Source organism: Tauraco erythrolophus, chromosome 21, assembly GCF_009769465.1.
Source record: "Tauraco erythrolophus isolate bTauEry1 chromosome 21, bTauEry1.pri, whole genome shotgun sequence".
Classification (NCBI taxonomy): domain Eukaryota; kingdom Metazoa; phylum Chordata; class Aves; order Musophagiformes; family Musophagidae; genus Tauraco; species Tauraco erythrolophus.
The window spans coordinates 10746574-10766186 of NC_141485.1; the positions used below are offsets into that span (position 1 = coordinate 10746574).

General features: G+C 47.3%; 1 protein-coding gene across 2 annotated transcripts in view; it reads right to left on the reverse strand.

The window, feature by feature from the left end:
* Nucleotides 1–4944: 4944 nt before the first annotated feature.
* The window catches only part of CALN1 (calneuron 1), a 134281-nt gene continuing 119612 nt past the window's right edge, over nucleotides 4945–19613 (reverse strand). The window contains exons 5-6 of one of the 2 annotated variants that reach the window (XM_086624721.1): nucleotides 11687–11840; nucleotides 4945–5072 (exon numbers count right to left, since the gene is read on the reverse strand). In XM_086624721.1, coding sequence (XP_086480847.1) covers nucleotides 4945–5072; nucleotides 11687–11840 — 282 coding nt within the window. Of the gene's footprint in view, nucleotides 5073–11674; nucleotides 11841–19613 lie in introns of both variants that reach the window. The other variant, XM_009983759.2, reaches the window with a different exon arrangement.

Consider the following 19613-nt stretch of genomic DNA (forward strand, 5'->3'; position numbering starts at 1 on the left):
TTTTTATTTGCTTGCTTGCTATCCTGTTTCTTATGGGAGAAAGACCAAAAAACACCATTTACTTGCCCCCAGCTTAAAGAGGTGGGTACACATCTACATAGCTTTTCTCTTACAAAGTTGCTGGAAATCTCCATGTAAAGTAACAAAACGTCCAGCCTTACCAGTGCACCATACCCAACATGTGACTCCCAATAACCACAGAACAGTCTATATGAAATCTCTCCAAAGCACTGGATGATACCCAAATATTCAGCTGTATCTCACCTGGGAGCAGGGCAGGTAGAGTCTCCTGCCACTTCCCACCCTTCTGCTCACAGGTGACCCCTGTCCTGGGGGGTCTATGAGCACCTTCACTACGACAAGGTGTCTGCTAACAGTAACTGCTGTATTTGTGGGTACTCATCAAACAAGGAAAAAAATTACTTTATCTTTGTCAACTCTCTTTTATCCTATATGAGCTCCAAAAACACGAGGACCAAATTCTCCCTAACAAAGCCAAGTTTTCCCAGTCGTCCACCCTGTTTAATTCTTCAAATTATTTGTTGATATTGCTTCTGATTAGAAATTACTTCTCAGTGGTGGACTCATCGAGAGAGTCAGGCCTCAATGAAGTCCTTGGGTGTCACACTCTGTCATGGGCAGGAGCCTGCTCCCCAGGGCCACCACCACCACGATGCATGTGGCCTGCCTGTTTTTACCTGTAAGCTGTGTTTACCTGTAAGCCTGGTAACCTGGCCTGACAGCTGGGGTTTTCTTCATGGCTGACTATAGGGTATGGCTTTGACTCAACAGGTAAGCAACGTTCCTTCAGCAGCTTTAGCTGGGATTCACTTCTCCGTGGCCTCCGAAGTATTTCTAGCATGCCGCGTGCCTGCTGTTCCCTTGTTGGCTTCTCCAGGAGCAGAATATCAGGATGTGCCTTCAAAGTTAAAGCCAATGGTTAAAGTCAAAGTCAATGGCTACCAGCAATGTAGCCCAGTGCCTTGCAGGAGCAGTAACCCAAATCCTTCCCATCAGAGATCGATCCCTCCGTGAAGGACCTGCCCAAAGTGTCCTCGACGAGCACAGGACAGCCTGTGTCGAGCAGTGCTCACGCTGCATTGATTTCACTTGCTCCCAAACCAAACCATCCAAAGCCTCTCTCAACCTACAGTAATTATGTCCATCTCAAAGCCTTCCCTGCATGTCAATCTGTTTAATTGCACACTTTTTTTTTTTTTTTTTTTGTGGCTAAGCCAACAGAGTTGTCTTTGGGGTGCCCACAATTTGCTAACAATTTGCTAATTTGCGAGCTGAAACGCTGTCCCGGGCTGTTGGGAGCTGTTTGTCCATCCTTGGTTTGGCTCCGAGAGCGTCTGCAACTGCTGCATGTCGCTCCGACACGGTGGCATGCATGTCACGAACAGCGAGAGTTGCCATAGCAATATCCTTTTTGTACAGAATTGCAGTGCTGAAAAGGCACTTAAATTCTCATGTAACTGGCAAAAGCATAAGTTTAGTGCTTTTTCTGACAGCTCTACCTAGCACTGCTGCAGTCTGGGTATTTTTGAAAGTATGTTAATTAGCAATTAAATAGGGTTTTTTTTTCCTTAAAGTATGGGATGTGGGGTTTTTTATTTTTATTTCTTTGATTCTTCTACTTTCTTCCCGCTAAGCTTTTGCCATCAGGTTCCAACCAAACTTTTACTGATCTATTTTTACCCGCTGCCTGTAAAAGCAACAAAAAGTCCTTTTTTTGCCTTCTTGTGTAGAAGAAAAAAAAAAATAAGATAAATGGCTGTTACATAAATGGAGCCAGGGAGGCAGGTAAGAGACACAGGTCCAATGCTGCTGACTAGGAAGGATGGGAAGGTGTCGGTAGAAAGGTTGCGGGGAGGGGAAAGGATGAAATGGCTTGGCCTGATCATCCTGCACTGCAACTAGCTACCAGAAAAGCCTGACTGATTAAAGAAAGGATCTCTCCAAGACACCTTTAGATAGAGAAAGACTGCTCTAGGAAGGAAAAGGAGACCTCTGGCAAGACACGACATTGACTCATAATGGATAAATTGGGTTTCCTGCAGAAAGAGCAAACCCCAAACCCCCCCCAAATCCAGTACCCAGTAGAATCAGTGGGGAGTTTTGCAATGAACTCTACTGACACCAGGCTATGGCTATTACCCATACATTAATTAGAGGTTTGATTTTACAAATGGAGCTTCGAGGTGAAGAATTATACTGGAAAATGGCTGTATTTACAAAGGTTTTTATGGATTATGCATGTAGAAATTATGGTGCCTTCCAGAAAGCTTAAAGGAATGCAAAAGATCATCTCGTTCATAAGGTAGCTGTTTTAATTGGTGTCTCTGTGGTATTAACTATCAGATGAGTGAGAAGAACGTGGAGAAATGCCTGGTCTACATGTTTTAGCTCGTGTTTCTGGGCTCAGTGAAGAACTACCCCTCCAACCTGTGTTTCTGCCATTGCTGAGTGGGGCTGGTGGGTCGGTGCCCACCTCTTCTCTCCATCTCCATCTGCCCCTGCTGCCCACGTTTACTCCAGTACAGTACCATGGGAAAACTATCTTAATAAATATTACTCAGTGACAAGTAACATTTAGACTTTTTTTCTGCTGCCACCACCTTTTCACATGCCCCTGAGACCTAAAAATGTGGATGACAGTTCCCTTAAAATGATCTCAAAGCTCATTATCTGCAATGTCCAGTGCAGCGAGTGCCGGGATTGTGCCTTGGCTCCCCACAGGTGCAAATCCTGCACTCAGAGCTTGCCTAAGATTTTCTGATGTTAGTCTGAAGCCTGCTGCCACCCCATAGCAAACATAAATCTCTCCATCTTCTGTGAGATGTAATAATGTTTTTCAGAATATTTTGCAGTTGACCTCTATTAGTCACAGCAGAACAGAAATACAGAAGTGTGTGTTTGTGAAAGGCAGAAAAAAATAACTCCGTTGCTCTGGAAAAGACGGCTGTCGTCTTCGGTGATGGAAGGGAGGCAACAAGAAAATGGCAACAATGTGGAGGCGGGCGACTGAGACACACACCTAAAGGTAAAATCCAAAGTGGTGATGTGAGATTAAAGGGGTGATGTGAGACAGAACAATGAGACTCAAATTTTCAAATCAGGCTACTAAAACATACAGGTTAAATGTTATCGATCGAACTTGTAATCAAAGAAAGACCTGAAACGAGTCTTTGGGATGGATCCAGGCTTAAGCCGATGGCTGCTGTGTGGGATGAGGGAAGCTCGTGGTTCGCAGTTCCTTGGGGAGCCATCCTGCCCCTTCTCGTGACACAGGAAACAGTCATCAACACTTACAGGAGCAAGATCTTGCTGTTCCTTGGTGTTTCTGGAGCTCACCCAGCCATCAGGATGAAGCCACCACAACTCCAATGCCCAGGTGCCTCCGTGGACCTCCCCTGGAGCACTCCCTCTGCCAGGAACATGAGCACCAGCAAGAAAACTTCTCCCACAAGGGCAAGGAAACCAGATATCTCCTGGGGTGACACACAGGTGCACAGTTCATCCGAAGGTAAATGCAAGGATTTATGTCAAGTTTAAAAGGAAAAATGCTCTCAGATGTAATCCTAGCTCCAGGTTCGCCCAGTCCTTGTGCTTTCCACAGGACATTTTGTGTCTACAGTCTGCATGACTGCATCTTCTCCTTGCTGCTTGTTAAAATCTCTTCCAGGAAAAATAACTAACACTTGCAGGATCTGAAAGTCTGATACATGACGTAGCATAGGGCAGTATGCTCTAGTTTTGATTCCTTCGTCTCTTGCTGCAGTCAGCTTTTCAGCTTACCCTCTTTGGAGCCTGCCCATGGGATGATGGTGGTGGTGGTGGTGGGACAGCTCCTGGTAGGGACTGGAGCAACTGGCTGGTCAAAACCACACACCGCTGTGTAGGTAAAAACATAACCTCTCCCACGAGAAAGTGTCTGACACAGAGGTTTCACTGCAGATCACAACCAGGGCATATGAAATGAAATAAATAAAAATTGGGCAGGCAAGGTGAGGGCAGGGAAGCTCTTTCTGAGCTTTCCTCATGGTTTTCACCTCAGATAAGGTTATTGAAGACCAATGCGGACGAAGGGGAAAACTGCTGGAAAGCAAATGTTGAATATGCAGATGGGACCAAATAGAGGGAGTTTTAACTGGCGCTGGTGGTTGCAGAGTCGGTTGGAAGACTGTGCAAAAATCTTGGAAATGCCCATGGGTGAAAACAGGTGGTGCTTCTCAGGCCCTGATTCACAGTCGGAAAAAAATAGCAAACAGAACTCATGGTGCCCCACAGTCTTGTGTCGAAGGCAGCGTTTACGAAGCAAAAATAGAAATTTTGTATGATGCTGGCGAATTCTTTTTTTTTTAACTCTGAAAATACTGTACAAGGATGCTCTAGCTCCCCTCTAATGCCATAAACTCAAAGGCATGGTCATAAGGGAAAAACAAAGTGAAGCTGGAGTACATGAGATAAAACGAACAGGACTTGCTTGTGGCAATGCTACGATCAACTTCCTGGGAATGAGGGCCCAGCGGAGAGCTACGCGGAATAGTCAGTCGGCCCTTAGGTTAAAAGACAGCCCCGCTGCAATAAGTCATGAGGCTGAGCCTCCTTAAAACTGCAAAACGGGCTGCGGGATGAAAGTTTCTTCCAAGTTACCATTGCTGTTTAGAAGCAATAATTCGGGACTCCTGTATCATTTTTTTTTTTTATTGCATTAGGAAACGAAACCTTTAAAGCATTAAGACAGCCCTTTTATGTCCCTGCCAAAAGGATGTAGTTGATTCACAAGACACATTACGCTGCTGGCCTCAGGCTCCTTGTCGAAGAGTGCTTTATCTGCCTGCCTCTGTCTCTTTGCCGCGTGAGAGTCGGTTCGGGGGGAGCTCACCCGGTGGCATGCGCATGCATGGTCAGTTTGGTTCACAGTGTCATGGTGAGAGGCTACTCCATGCCACTCCGCAGGATCTGGTTGGCCGCGATCAACATCACGCTTATAATAAAGGCCATGGCGAAGGCGCAGATAAGGCTCTTCCGTACGCAGGTCTGTCTGTTCTGCTTCTGGGCGTGCACTGCAGGGAAGACATGGGAAAGATGAGATGCTCGGCCGAAGTAATGCTTTTGCTTTCCACCTGGGTCAGCTGAGCTCAGAAATCCTCTTTTGCCTCTGATTATCACCTTGGCATAACCCTCTAGTCCACACCTCAGAGATCCCCTGCACCAACCTGGTCTTACTTCTCACTGCTGGGATATTGCCAAATAATCCACCTTACCCCTCATTGCTTTCAAACCGACTTTCCTAATAGACCACCCTCTCATACTGCAGGGAGTCCTTTTTTTTTACCAGTAGAGTTGTAGAACACTGGAACAGGTTGCCCAGAGAGGCGGTGGATGCTCCATCCCTGGAGACGTTCAAGGCCAGGTTGGACGAGGCCCTGAGCAACCTGATCTAGTTGGAGATATCCCTGTTCCTTGCAGGGGGGTTGGACTAGATGACCTTTGAAGGTCCCTTCCAGCCCTAACCATTCTATGATTCTATGATTCTATGATTCTGTGATTCTCAACTTGGCTTTTAAACCCTTCAAATGCTTATGGGTGTGTTTTGGTTCATCTGTGTATTTCTTTCAAGCTCTTTATGAAGCTCTCTTGAAAGTTCTTTAATCAGAAATATTGGTGTTCTGTGAACCCCTTAGACTCATCCAGGTCAACTGGGACCAAGCAGAGATTCGAGATGCGCTCCCTGACAACACTTAAAAACCCCACTGCGATAGTTCCCATGAGTATGCATGATACGTTAGTCATTTTTCCAAACTGTCTTTAGGTTTTATGTGCTTAAGCAAAATCAGACTTATTAAGAACTTTTTCAAATGAACGTTTGCAGAATAATTGTCAAAAGAGGTGAGGGTAATTTGCAGCAGTTAAAATGCAGAGTTGGGATTTTTAGTGTTTGACTTATTTTACTTAATTTTTTTTAAGTTCATCAGTGGGGATTCATGTTGTCACTTGCTAAAACCAGTTCGTGCCTCTGTCTTAGCCTCCCTTCCCATGAATGATCAGAACAATATGTTGTATTGGGGAACTGTGAAGACTAATCTGTTTGCAAAGGCCTTGAAGGTCCCCTGAGATAATCTCAGAAAGTCAGAAGATCCTCATGCATGGGATGGATAGTTCCTCCCTGCTGCTATGGGCAGTAACACCTGGTCTTGTTTTGGCCTGAGAAGGGGTGTATCCACCACATTGTTCTCATGTATGGACTTCTGATAATGGGAGACTTTTGGATGGTTGACAACAAGCTCAGAATTACAATGTTTATTGTAATGTGACCAGGAAAAGGCTCCGAGTGCCCATGTTTGGAAAAGTCCAGGAGAATGTTTTTAGAATATATGGAAAAAACCCTTGTTCTGATTCAGGCTTGAACCTCATCGCACAGAGAGCGGGGAGCATTGGACACTGCATTTTGAACACTTGTTTCATCACCCCTCCCCTCCTCTGGCCAGGATTTAGTGGTGCCTGTGTCCTAATCCCAGCTCCCACACGGTCCCCGAGCATCAGCTCAGCACCGGAGGCACAAGAATCCCTCGTTAGGCAGCACTTTGAGTCAGGCTGCCCAGGGCAGGGAAACACTGCACTGTCTGTGCTCCAAGGGACTCACTATATTCCGAGCAGATAATGAGATCCACCTTACGGCAGCTCTCCTAAATTACTTGCTTTCTGCTTGCACTGCTCTGCTCCTCAATTCCTTCACTTGCTTTTGTAATGGACACAGAATCAATACTGTGGTTCCTTGGTTTTATGCATGATGCCTCGGCGCTTTGAAAAGCTTGTTAAATCACAGCTTTAGTTATTTCTTTATTTATTTTTCTATTATTTCTCTACTTTGGAAACGCTTCCAGCCAGCAGACAAAGCAGTGACATACGCCGTCACGGTCAGCATTGCCGTTCAGTGTGGGGCCCTGATGCTGATTACAGTGACTGGGTGAGCAGTCGAAGACTGGCCAAGGCTTTTTGTGATGGCAACTCTCCTATTCAAAGGAAAAAAAAAAAAAAGCATGTTCAGTGTTTCTTGCAGAAGTGTTCCTGAATTGAACAATTTCTTCAGTCTTCCATTATACCATGAAGTAAAAATAGAGCTTTAAGGCAGTGGGATCCAGGTAAGTCGTTGCTATTGTTCTTTACCTATTGAAGGAACAAAAAGTAGCCAAATAACCTACCAAATAACTCCAGAAGAAAGAGGAAAGGTCTGTGCTGCAATGTAGAGATGTTGCAGACCCAGAGAGACCCTCTGACTGTTGGTTGGGGCTCAGCAGGAATTACTTCAGCAAGAAGATGAGTATTACAGTTCCTCTGCCCCCTTGGAATGCACAGGGAGACAAAGCAGCTGAAATTACTGACTTTCTTAACTGTAAACACGACTAGGTGCTGCTCTGTGTATTGCCCTCTTAAATATGAGGACCCATCTGCCCTCTCTGCTAACTGGTGAGCTTTTGCCCTCAAGTCTCTCTTTTCTCCAAATTCATAGATCCTTTAAGCGCGTCATCTGCGCTTTTTCCTGCTGGTTTCCATAGCTGGCATTGTCACAGGGCTGGATGCTTGATCTGTTTTGCACGTGGTTGCCAGCAGCAGTTTTTAAAACCCGTGGGAAGTTCTGGGGTTTGGACATGAGCTGGTTCCTTGAAGCCTGAAGCTTCTCTGGAGATGTCCCAGCCTCCTCTTAGAGGAGAGAGCAACTCCCAGGCTGTCCAACGTAAATGAAATCTCAAGAAGTGAAGGCAAACTGAGGCTGAGTCATCCTTCACCTTCTGAACATGCAGAGAACGTGCTGGCAAGGAGGACTCGCCATGTGGAAGAGACAGAGCTGCCACCACTATGACTTCTCCACCAGTACATGGGGTTAATGGCTCCAGCCTGCTTCAGGGTGCATTAGTCCGCTGGCCGTGGCTGTCAGGCTGGTCACGATGCCCACAGTGGGTTTGAGATGGTCGGAGTAAGCGCTGAGAGCCTTCTCACCTGCAGAAAAAAGGCTCGCTAACATGAACAGCTACAGTGTATTTATAGCAGCTTCTGTCACAGCCCTGCCAAAGGTGAGTGATATTTGCTTTCTCTGGCTGGATGGAGTTATTTCCATTTTAAGAGGTCAGTTTTTCATTCCCAACCCTTAGCTGAGGAGTGGATGGTCCTAGTGCTTGTCCAGGGGGAGCGGGGTGGGGAGTGGTGGCAGCTCTTGTTCATCCAGTTAATTTGAGTGTCGGGGCTGAGGATGAAATTCCCACGGCAGGCAGCACGGGTCACCGTAACCCGCCAGCTCTCTTGTTTGCCACGAGCTTAATGTCATGAGCGTTTGAATAAAGGGAACTTCTAGACAAATGATTTTTGTAATACAAATTTTTGTTAGTACAATGTCACTGCAAACAGTTGTCCTTTTCTTGTGTCTCTTCTCATAAAAACGTACACTCTTCTTGGCTCCCAGCTTCGTTCTCCTGCCCTAAGCATTAATAAAAATTGAGAGAAAGGCTGAAGACATAACTGTGCCTCCCTCCTGGTGTGTTCTTTATTGGCGGCGCTGGTGTGGGCTGCTTGTACTGAGGAGTTGGGCATTTTCATCGCTTTGCTCTTCATTCAGAAGAAGGCAAATGAAAACTCCTAGAAATGCGTAGGAGGGGAAGTTGTAATGTTAAGCCCAGACCTGACATCTTGCAAACGACTCTCATGTTCAGAGTGAACTGAACAAAATCCTGGACTTGTCCCTGACCACATGGTATTTGGCTTAAAGCGTGTGTGTGGCTGTGTGTGTGTATATGAGCATGGGAGTGAGAGACAAGGCATATCCTCCGTGCTGGTACAGGAAGAATATTACATAGTTGTGAAGACCTTATTATGACAAGAAGCGAAGACGGCAAAATTGTGAGAATGACAGAGATGTGTACCCATTTGTGCTGATGGTGATGTTTCCTGTATGATGCTGTTTAGCACCTGGCTGGGCTGAGCCAGCTAACCCCAGGTGTGGAGAAGGGGGGATGTCTCTGTCCACGGAATGGAGAAGGGTTTCGGGGCTTCTTTTTGATGGTGAGGTGACAGTGATTGGAGATCTTCATTTCAGCAAGATACTACTGAAAGTATCTGCTGTGTCTCTTCCCTTAGGAGCCATTCCCAAATCTCAGTGAAAACCATCAGGGTTCATCTTGGCTTCATTCCTACCCATAATTAAAGGCACTTCAACGAGGTGGATGAAATGTACATTAAATATACATGTGACCCTCTAAGCTGGTCCCTTTAGGCTGCCTTTACAGTTGAAAGAAATAGGTGCTTTTTAAGGTGCAATTAATCTGATCCCAAGGCAGCACGTAAAATAAGCTTAAGAAATTACATCCCAAAAGCATCTCCTTCACTAATTAAGAAGTGAGCAAAAGGTGACTGACTTACATGGAGACACTTCCGAACATCCATTTGTTGCGGTTGTCCAGAGATGTTTCGGCTGCCCCATCCCTGGAAGTGTTCCAGGCCAGGCTGGGTGAGACTTTCAGCAACCTGGTGTAGTGGAGGGTGTCCCTGCCCATGGCAGGGGGTTGGAACTGGATGATCTTTAAGGTCCCTTTCAACCCAAACCATTCTGTGATTCTATGATTCTTGATTTTAAATCTAGGCTGAGATGCTGTCCCACCTTCATGGCAGCTCTCCCATAGTGCCATTGCTCCACGCCTTGAGGCCCCATAATTCCTGCTTTTGAGTCCTGTAGGGATCTTAGTGTTTGGGAAATGGGAATGCCGCGGACAGAAGTGGGTCATTCAGGGAATGGCATGTCCAGCCTGGAGAGCTGCAGGGATGCAACCTGCTCTCAGCCTGCCTTTCCTGGCAGAAATACTCACGTCAGAGCTGCCATGGACCAGAATCGTTCCCTTCTTCTGGGACTTGCAGCAAAACTTTGTGTCTTTGTTGACAGTGTTCAGTTGATCTTTATTCTCTGGTGGATTTGTGCGTGTGTGTGTATTTCTAACAACATCTAAAAAAGGGTCTGTTTTGCTTCTAGGTTCTGCCTAGCACCACCAATGCCAACATCCCACGAGAAAAGCTGTTCTTGCTGTACTTTTGGAAGCTGGGACTTCCAAAATGAGATGCTGAGCATTTAGGTTTTCGGACCTGTTTTTTTCTGTTTTGTTTTTTTTTTTTGGTGTGACTGGGATAGTTCACCCAAGTACCGAAGCTGAAAGAAGCCTGCGTGCCCCTTGCTGGAGTGACAGCTGGCACGTCTCCACTGAATCAGCAGGTCAGTGGGGACTAACTCCATTCACGTAAGTAAACGTCTCTTCCTCCTTACTACTCTCCAGGAGGGACAAAAAAAACCCGTTGCTTGGCTTGATTCGAAGAGCATTGCTGCTTGCCTCCCTCCAGCAGGCTTTTTAAAATTCAGCTGCGCCATTCTGCATCTTTTCTGCAGTATTTAGCAAAGGGTGAGTGTGCTGGATGAAGCTGCTGAATGCCATTAATTAGCCAGGCTAAGAACCCCACTCATATTTTTATCCTTTGCTTTGTTTTAAAGACACTTTGGCGACTCTGCCTGGTGCCATTTCAGAGGCTATTTGACCCCTCAGAGCATCAGGATTTCCCCCTCAAATGGTCTATATAAAGTGGCCTTGCTGTGGGTGAGAAAGTGCGGTAGCTGTCCCAGGGTGACGTGCCCAAGCCCTGATGTTCTCTGTAGGTGTCTCCTTGGACTTTTCTCCACTTGAGGTGATTTGCACCCGTTTAGTTGCTCCAACCAGCAATGCTTTGGAGCAGCATGAGTTTCCCTGTCCAAGAAAATCCTCCTCCTAAGGTGGCTTAAAGTGGTTTCCTTAAATTGACTGCCCATTTTGGCAAAAGGGGAATGCTCTTGCCAGTGTTAGCTCCATTCAACGTGCAAAACCCACTGAAACAGTTGAGGCTGTGTCTGATCCCAGTTGCTGATCACTTACTCAACGGTCTTGTGGCACTGCCGAGAGGAGGCTGTGTTAAGCCACAGTGGCCGAAGCAAAATTGTTTCCTTTTCTCTAGCTACCTCTGAGGGTTGCTTAGACCTGGATCTTGCAGAAGGTCTCACATGTGTTGCGATGAGCTGTCCTGGGGTGGGTCTGTGCAGCATATTGCACACCCACACCAGTGGTCCCAAACAAGAGATGCGCAGGGCGGTCAGGTGCAGAGGCACCAGCTCTGCTCAGTGCTGGTGTTACAATGCAGAGAGAGGGGACCCTCCCCGGCTGTTTCGTGGGAGGCCCGGGCAGAAGATCTTTTCTGTTTATGGAAAGACAACAGAAAATGGGTGGTGCCTAACACAGCTTTCCATGAAGTCTTTCCATGATAGTTTCAGAAAGAGATGCATATTTCTGTAGGGAAATTCAATCTGTCTTAGACACTCACCTCAGCACGGGCTGCACATCCCTCTGCCTGAATCCCATCAGAGAAAAGAGCCATAAGGCAAAGCACCCACTAGTTCATCCTCCTGCCTGAAACAGGATTAGCTTTACTTAGACCACATGGAAGAAGGCTAAGGCAGCTCTTGAGCTCTCTAAGAGCATCACCGCTACTTACTTTAAAATAACTCCATGCTAACTCCCTGCATCCTTGCCCATTGCATGCCACGGATCAGAGTGTGTTTTACAGGTGAAGCAGAAAGAGAATAATTGTACAGAAACACAGAAACTTTCTCTCTCACCTTCAAACTCTGTTTGGCAGTTGCCAGAGTTTTCATTTAAACTCTCCTCTTCATTGATAATGATGTTCTCGATGTCCTTCATCGTTAAGTGGTCCCGGAAGGCGTGGTAGAGGATGTGTTTCAGCTCTTCCAGTGTTATCCTCTGCATGTCAAACTGTGGGAAGAGGACTGAGTTAGATGCAGCCACCAGTTACAGGCATGGGACTCGGAGGAAGAGAGGCACGGGGGCAGGTCACAGTTCCCTATTCATGTGGTTTTTTCAATCTCATTTCAACACCTCAATATAACTTTGCAAATTTTGCTCTTTTGGGTTCATTTAGCACTAACAATGTGAAATGTTGCAAATGGATGTTGCTAGAGCTCTTGCCAGCTTACTTAATGCTGGTAGAGCAGTAGAGTAACACAACCCTGGATGATCTTCCAGGCTGGAGATGCAGCGAGCCGGTATCAGCCCTGCCCATCTCAACAGAGGTAAAACCCTGCGAGATTCCCCTGGTAGCTCTTACACCTTTCCATGAGCCACAACCTTGTCTCTGCCCTTTTTTTCCTTCTGACTCTCCAGTCGTGCCTGCGTGGTGAGCTCAAGCAAAGAGCATTTCCCTCTTAGATGACTTCTGCTGTAGATCCAGTAGGTAAATGTTGGTCTTACACACACCAGATACTAAAGCCACGTTATTCCTGTAGAATATATAGAAATGAATGTTTTGCAGCAGAGGAACTTTGCACAAGTGTGAGATTTGTGGTATTAATATCTACTAACAATACAGAAGAGAGGGCATTCACACTGGCTAACTTGCAGTGCCAGGTGAGGAGACGAGTCCCTCTGAGCCATCGGTGCAGTCAGTAAAGAAGGACGGAAACATCCTGAGTGCCCCCGAGTCCCTCCGTGTGCTGCAGATGATCACGCTCTGAACAGCACCTTGAACTCTCAGGCCTTTGAGCCCAAAACAGACTTGCTTCCAGCCAACAGCGAGCACCAGGACTTGTACACCCTCTTCTCAACTACCCACCGTCCAGAAACCTCAGAAAGGCCCCACGCCTCTGGCTTAGTGCTGCAGCAGAGGCAAGGCGAGGCGAGCTTGTGCCCGCTTCTGCAACCGGGAGTGCGGTGGTAGCGTGTGATCAGATTGCAGAGCCAGCGGTTCAGAAGCGGCGCAGCAAGAACTTCCTGCTCCTTTCCCCCCAGCCTGATAAGGACAGGACAAACCTTATCGGCTCGGAGCTGCTCGGTGAGTTATCTAAAGTCGTCTTCCCTGACCACTGCCGCACACCTCATCTCTCCCACGCGAAATCATTAATCCCCGAAGTGGTTAACTGAGAAAATTAAGTGCACTTTGATTAAACCTGGGCCCTGACATATTTATGTGTATCTGTGTGTAGGCAGATCTGCACACATACATACATCTTTATCCATCTATCCTCAGAAGCACTGATTTCTACAATTCTATTTATTTACTTATTTGCTGCAACAATCAAAAACCTGGTGCAGAAAATCTGCAGAAAAGTGAACAGCAGGGGCAAGAGCCAAAGCTCCTGGTTTTGCCCCAGATGAGTTCTCTGAAAAGCAATTCTGGTGGGTTTGGTGGCTTTGCTGCTGTCCTTGTTCCTCAGGGATGCAACGCTCATGCTGCCTAGCTAAAAATAGCAAGCACGCAATTGTCACCAGTGGCTCCTTGTTGCACGGTTCAAAGCTGGATTGCAAATCCCCCCGGTATTTAGTCACAAATTTTCAGCCTGCTTTGTTGTGCATGAGGAAATCTCACCACCCGCTTTCTTTAATGTTAAAAGAGCAAGTAAAATTGAGCAGCCGTGTGCTTCGCAACCGGCATGATTACAAAAAGCGCTTCTCTTGGCAACAAGAGTTGTGGAAATGGGGGTTAATTCATATGGTTTCCTTACAGCGGTGTTGGAGATGTTGTTAGCAGAGATTTACAGAGTGCCTTGAGGCTGCCCAGGGCATGTGGCCCTCCCGATTTGCTTCCTGCAGCGCTGATTGCACACCAGCGCCGTGGAGATACAAGCAGTGATTTCTCATCTACCATTTAATCCTGCATTCCTTTGGGATCTTTGTCTTGGGGATACTCAAACTTGGGGCTGTTCAACCTGGAGAAGAGAAGGCTCCAGGGAGATCTTATAGCAGCCTTCCAGTACCTAAAGGGGCTACAAGAAAGCTGGAGAGGGGCTTTTTGCAAGGACATGGAGTCACAGGACAAGGGGCCATGGCTTTTAACTGAAAGAGGGGAGATTTAGATTAGAAGATAAGGAAGAAATCCTTCACTGTGAGGGTGGTGAGGCACTGGCACAGGTTGCCCAGAAAAGTTGTGGCTGCCCTATCCCTGGAAGTGTTCAAGGCCAGGTTGGATGAGGCTTTGAGCACCCTGGTGTAATGGAAGGTGTTCCCGCCCATGACAGGGTGGTTGGAAATAGATGATCTTGAAAGTCCCTTCCAACCCAAACTGTTCTATGATTCTATGAACTTGAGCCCCAGTTTCTTCCTAAGTCCATATGCCAAACCCATAACTCCATCCTAAGTTCATCCTAGTGATCACATCAACAGGAGCAGCCTGTCTACATGTGGTGATCCCATCCCATCTCATCAGGGTGTGACGTTCAATCTGTGTTGGAATTTTCTCCCTGTTCTTCGTTCAGGGATAGTTCTCTGAGGCCCATACAAACTTTTTGCTGTAGTTTACAGGTTTTTGTTTTTCCCCCTTCAGTGAACAGTCTTTCTAGAAGCTGCCCAAAACCTGTGTTCATCCATCACCGGATGGGTGTTCAGCCTTGTGAGTGCTTCACGGCCCAGAGCACCGTGTGTTTGTGTGCATTTGAGGATATCTGCAGGGATGTGTGAGCCTCTCTAAAACTTGTTTACTGGAAGTGCTCACAGACTTTAAATGGGCAGGGTAGCTGAGGATGAGGGACCTCCAATATGGTGCACGCATCCTGTCCTTGTCAAGATTAAGACAACTGAATGCTTCAAGATGTGCCTCATTACATCTCAAGATGACTGTTGGAAGAACAACATCTCCGGATCAGCTCCCTGCTCCTTCTTGTCTGCCTCCAGAGCTACAGGTGTGAAAACTCACCTTGGGACACACCATTGCCTATGGTGACATATGCTGCTCCTTTTCTCTCACTCTTCGGAGTCTTTGCTGGTCTCCCTCTGTACCAGCATCACCACTAAAAACCTTTTGCAGTCTACTGTGATGACACCTGTTGAGTTGCTTCAAGCTACCTGGATTGCAAACACAACCATGGATATCTTCTAATCCTAACAATGTGGAAATTGTAATGACTTGTGGGTTTTTGGGTCTTCCTGCATCAGTTAATCTGTCTAGTGGGAAATAATTGTTCTCTTGACAAATATGCATCTGTTGCTGTGTCTCCAGCTCTTGCTTTTAAGCCTTACGCTAATAAAGGGAGAAATTATTTTTATTGTTCTGCTGTCATTTTGCCTTTTAGGAAGAGGAACTGTTTCAGTTGGGTTTCAAAATCACCCTTGTTGGCTCATATCCTGAGTGTTTGGCCTGTTGGCAAGCATATGGACATTGTTCCTGCTTTGTCCTACGCTCTGGTACTTGCATGCAGGACACGGGTCTTCCGTTTGATACATATCAGCACAAGAGTTTGTCCAGACTGGGCTGAAGCTTGGTGCAGCCAGAGACAATACTTCACACTGGGCTTGGGCTCCCAGGTAATTTCTTCTATTATCATTGCTCTCCAACCTGGCAGTTTCCCTGATTCACTTTTCAATTACTCTGGCTTTTTATTGTTGTAATGACAGTAACCAGGGAGCAACTCGTAACTTTTATTGGCTCCACTGAGAGGAAAGCTGTGGCTGCTGCAAGCTGAAAACTTTCTATAGGATTTATAATTAGAAGAAATCAATGATGCTGCTCCTGAACTGGTGCTCCTGGAATACACTTTAAGCAGTGATACAGAAACAAACTGTGCCTAATGCTGAGGTTCAAATGCCCCAAGCGATGCAGCGAGTGCCCTGAATAAAACCTGCACTTGTACAGCTGTGTTTGGCTTCTATGGAGAACACCAGGAATTGTCCACTGCAGTTCTGATGGGCCTCAGTAACTGTCTCTAGCAGAGACAGCTCTTGTAGTTGGAGGATGGTGTCCCAGGAGACATCTGGAAGAGAAAGTGGACCTGATCCAACCCAGCCTGTAGCTTCCTGACTCCTCCTTGATTTAAATTTCCTGCTTGGAATGGAAGCAGAGTCCTTACCAGTTCCTTCAGTCTCCATAGCCCCAGATTTCAAAGTCTGAAGCTGACTGACAGCTGCCATGCCTGCAGAGCACTGGTTTCACTACTGACACCTTCAGCAGAGACTTCTGTTCATTACAACTTGGCACACTTTCCTTCCATTCTATGCGGGGAAACGACTTTATGAGAGGAGCTTCCTTCTCTGAAGAGTTAAATGCTGAAATATTACTTATGATAATTTCTTTTAATATTAACTCTGCTTTTAAAAAATGAGTGGAAAGCTACTCTCTTGAATCCCAAGTTGGCCTCACTGCCATGCAGATGGGGCGATGCTAGGCTGGGACCCTGCAGCAATGTGAGCAGGACTGTTCTGCTGACCTGCAAGATCTATTGAAGACGTACCAATTAAAATATTCTTCTCAGAAAGAGGTGGGACTGGTCCTCTGGCAGTGATGGTTTTAGCTAGAAAAGCACTTCGATACTTATTTTTCCTGAGCCTATTGGGCACATTTCCCATGTAAGCCATCTGAAAAGGTCCTCTTGGGCTGCTGAGGGCTCCAAATGATCCTTGTGCCTACTGATGTGCTATCCCATATTGGGATGAGACACTGAGATAGCAGCAGGAGAGCAGGCTCTTACCTGGTGCTTTTGAAAACCAGATCCACAAAAGCAAAAGCTTCATAGAATTATTTACGTTGGAAAAGATCCTTAAGATCATTGAGTCCAACCATTGACCTAACACTGCCAATTCCACCACTAAACTATGTCCCTATGCCAATTCCACCACTAAACTATGTCCCTATGCCAATTCCACCACTAAACTATGTCCCTAAGCACCACATTTCATAGATTTCTTGTTTGGGGTAGCCTTTGATAATCTCTGAATAATGAGACCACACCTTTGTTTTGCTCTCAGACCTATCGCATGTCAGGCCACGAGTGTCCTGAATACCTACAGGGCAAATGAAAACTGGCTCTGCCCACACTCACAGCCAACTGCCACAACGGGAGATGTGGCCCCAAAAATACTTGAGACTCTGCAGAGCAGCTGGGCTTTGTGCTGGACTAACCACAGCCACGTTGCTGCTGGCTGGCTCCGAATGCAGGTAGCTGTGCGAGCGCTTGCAGCCGACTGTGTGGCCGGTCCTCGAGCCAGACGGGCTTTGAGCTCATAAACTACCGATACGGGACTTTTCTATAGGACCAATGTTTCATGCTGGCTGTGCATTAGAGCACACAGCCCCAGTGTGCTCCACACAGAACCTAATGTATTCCCAGTCCTGCCTGGGGGCCGGATGAATAGCCATTTTGCACCGACTGTACCTCCCAGATAAGCTCAGCCACAGATATTTTATAAAGAGAGGAAAACAGCATGTGCTGGAGAAGCCGGAGTCTGGAGGGGCTGGGAGACCAGGCAGAAAGGGAGCGAGCTCCTGCAAGCGGAGCCGTGCTGGCACACGGTATCTGCTGCTCCTGGGTGAGCTTTTACGCATATTTTTATAGAATCATAGAATCACAGAATGGTTTGGGTTGGAAGGGACCTCAAAGACCATCTAGTTCCAACCCCCCTGCCATGGGCAGTGAAACCCTCCACTACACCAGCTTGCCCAAAGCCCCATCCAACCTGGCCTTGAACACTTCCAGGGATGGGGCAGCCACAACTTCTCTGGGCAACCTGTTCCACTGCCTCACCACTCTCAGAGTGAAAAATTTCTTTCTTATATCTAACCTAAATCTGCCCTCTTTCAGTTTAAATCCATTGCCCCTTGTCCTATCACTACACGCCCTTGTATATATATATATGTAGGCAAGTATTGTCTTGTTTTATATATATATAAAAAAATACGGCGTAAAGTATAAAGAGAGAGAAAGTGTGTGTGTGTGTGTGTGTGTGTAAATACATGGGAATATAGGAAATATTTTCTAAATGTCCAGACATATGCCCTTTACAAATCTGGAGATTTCTCATTGTATATTTTCCTATCAAAGAAAATACGCCACTCAAGGAAGAATATCCAAGACTGGAGTGATTCTCATGGCCCCCCTGGGACAGAGGGACAAAGCCATTTCACAGCCTCTGACGTGCTACTGGTTTTAAAGCAGCAAAAAATCATGACTATCACTATAGCAAAACTCATTTCCTTTACCCCTCCCGCCCCCCGCCTTGCTAGCCCACACGTCCACTGAAGGAGGAGTGGGAGTCCTACAGCACCAGCACAGAAAACACAGAGGATATATTTTGCTCTGCTCTGTGCACGTGTCCCTGTCTAGGCTGGCTGACTACATGCTAGAAGCTGAAGATGGAAGGGTCCCTCTTTCTTTTCCCCATCACTACTTCTTTTCATCCTTCTACCACTTGCTCCACCCCGGTGCACCTACCTCCTACAAAAGGTCTGACCCAGAGCACTTATAGCCCGGGGTGCAGAGGTCCCTTGGGGCTGTTTCCACATGTGCACAAGCACTTTCTCTATCTGGGGACCATGCCTGGCCATCTGTGGAGGTCTCACATCACCTTGCTGACAGCAGCCTTGTCCCAACCCTTCCCAGGGGCCAGGAGGGAGAAGATGGGACAAGGCAAGGGAGAGCGAGTGCTCTACCTGCATCCAGTGCAATACTCACCTCAAGCCCCTCCCAGTTTACCCGTGTGCCTCTGCAGATGGGAAAAGCCTCCTATCAATGGGCTGAAGTATGATAATCCTCAGCAAAGACTAGACCCACCTGCCCCTCCATGCTGCCAGCTCCCCTGTAGGGAACATCATTTGGAGTAAGAAAAGCAGACAAACATCCCTATCCTCAACCAGGGTGGTTATGGGAGCAGAACAAGCAGCATCTTTCCCTTGGGATGTCCATTGCAGGTGGAGCAGCCTGGCAGGATAGCCAGAGCATGCTGTCACCCTGCTGAGACGGGCCCTGGGTGTCCTCTCTGCTGAAAGGCCAATGTGTCGTACTGCGCCACCAGCCCAGCACTTTTTGCAGGACAGCAGATATACACTCAGCCTTGGCAGCTCCCAGCTGCCTCCAATGACTCAAATAACCTTTAAGAGAGAGCAGAGCTCCATCCGTTGACAGGATCATCTCCTCCTGCCGGGAGATGATGTTGCACAGCTCTGCTGCTGTGGTCCCATCCAGCCAGGGGTCGGAACCCAAGACTGAGCGCCCTGCTCGGCCTGGTGCCAGCAGCCAGCGTACCCACAGGGCGTTCCTCCATCCGGCTCTCCCGTCGCTCGCAGGGAGCACGAGGCTGCGCTTGGCCCCATTGTACACACACACTCCCAGCGTCAGGAGCTCGCAGGCTCAAGGAGCCCAGGAGGAGCCACTGCCCATGTAGAAATAAACTGAAGTGCTTATCCATATGGGGCTGCAAGTGCCGGGCCGCTCTCTCGAGCTGTCTCCATGTGGGTGGGATGTGCCCCAGCCCACCTTGCCCTGCAGCCATCCCAGCACTCAGCTGCTTGCAACAGCTTCTCCAGCCCACCCTGGCTCAGGGTGCCTGTCAGCTGGGTACCACTTGCTTACCCGGCCTTCGGGAACAGCCACCTTCCCTGGTGCTGCCCCGGAGCCCCTCACCGCCGGGGAGCAGGAAGGGGTACCAAGCTCATTTCCATAGTAACGAGTTCGTTACTGTGCTTGCTGCAGCTAATGGGAGATCACTCCATTCTTCCCAGCAGCTCTGTCAGCAGGGAGTCGTACACACGTTGATAAATTAAAATCA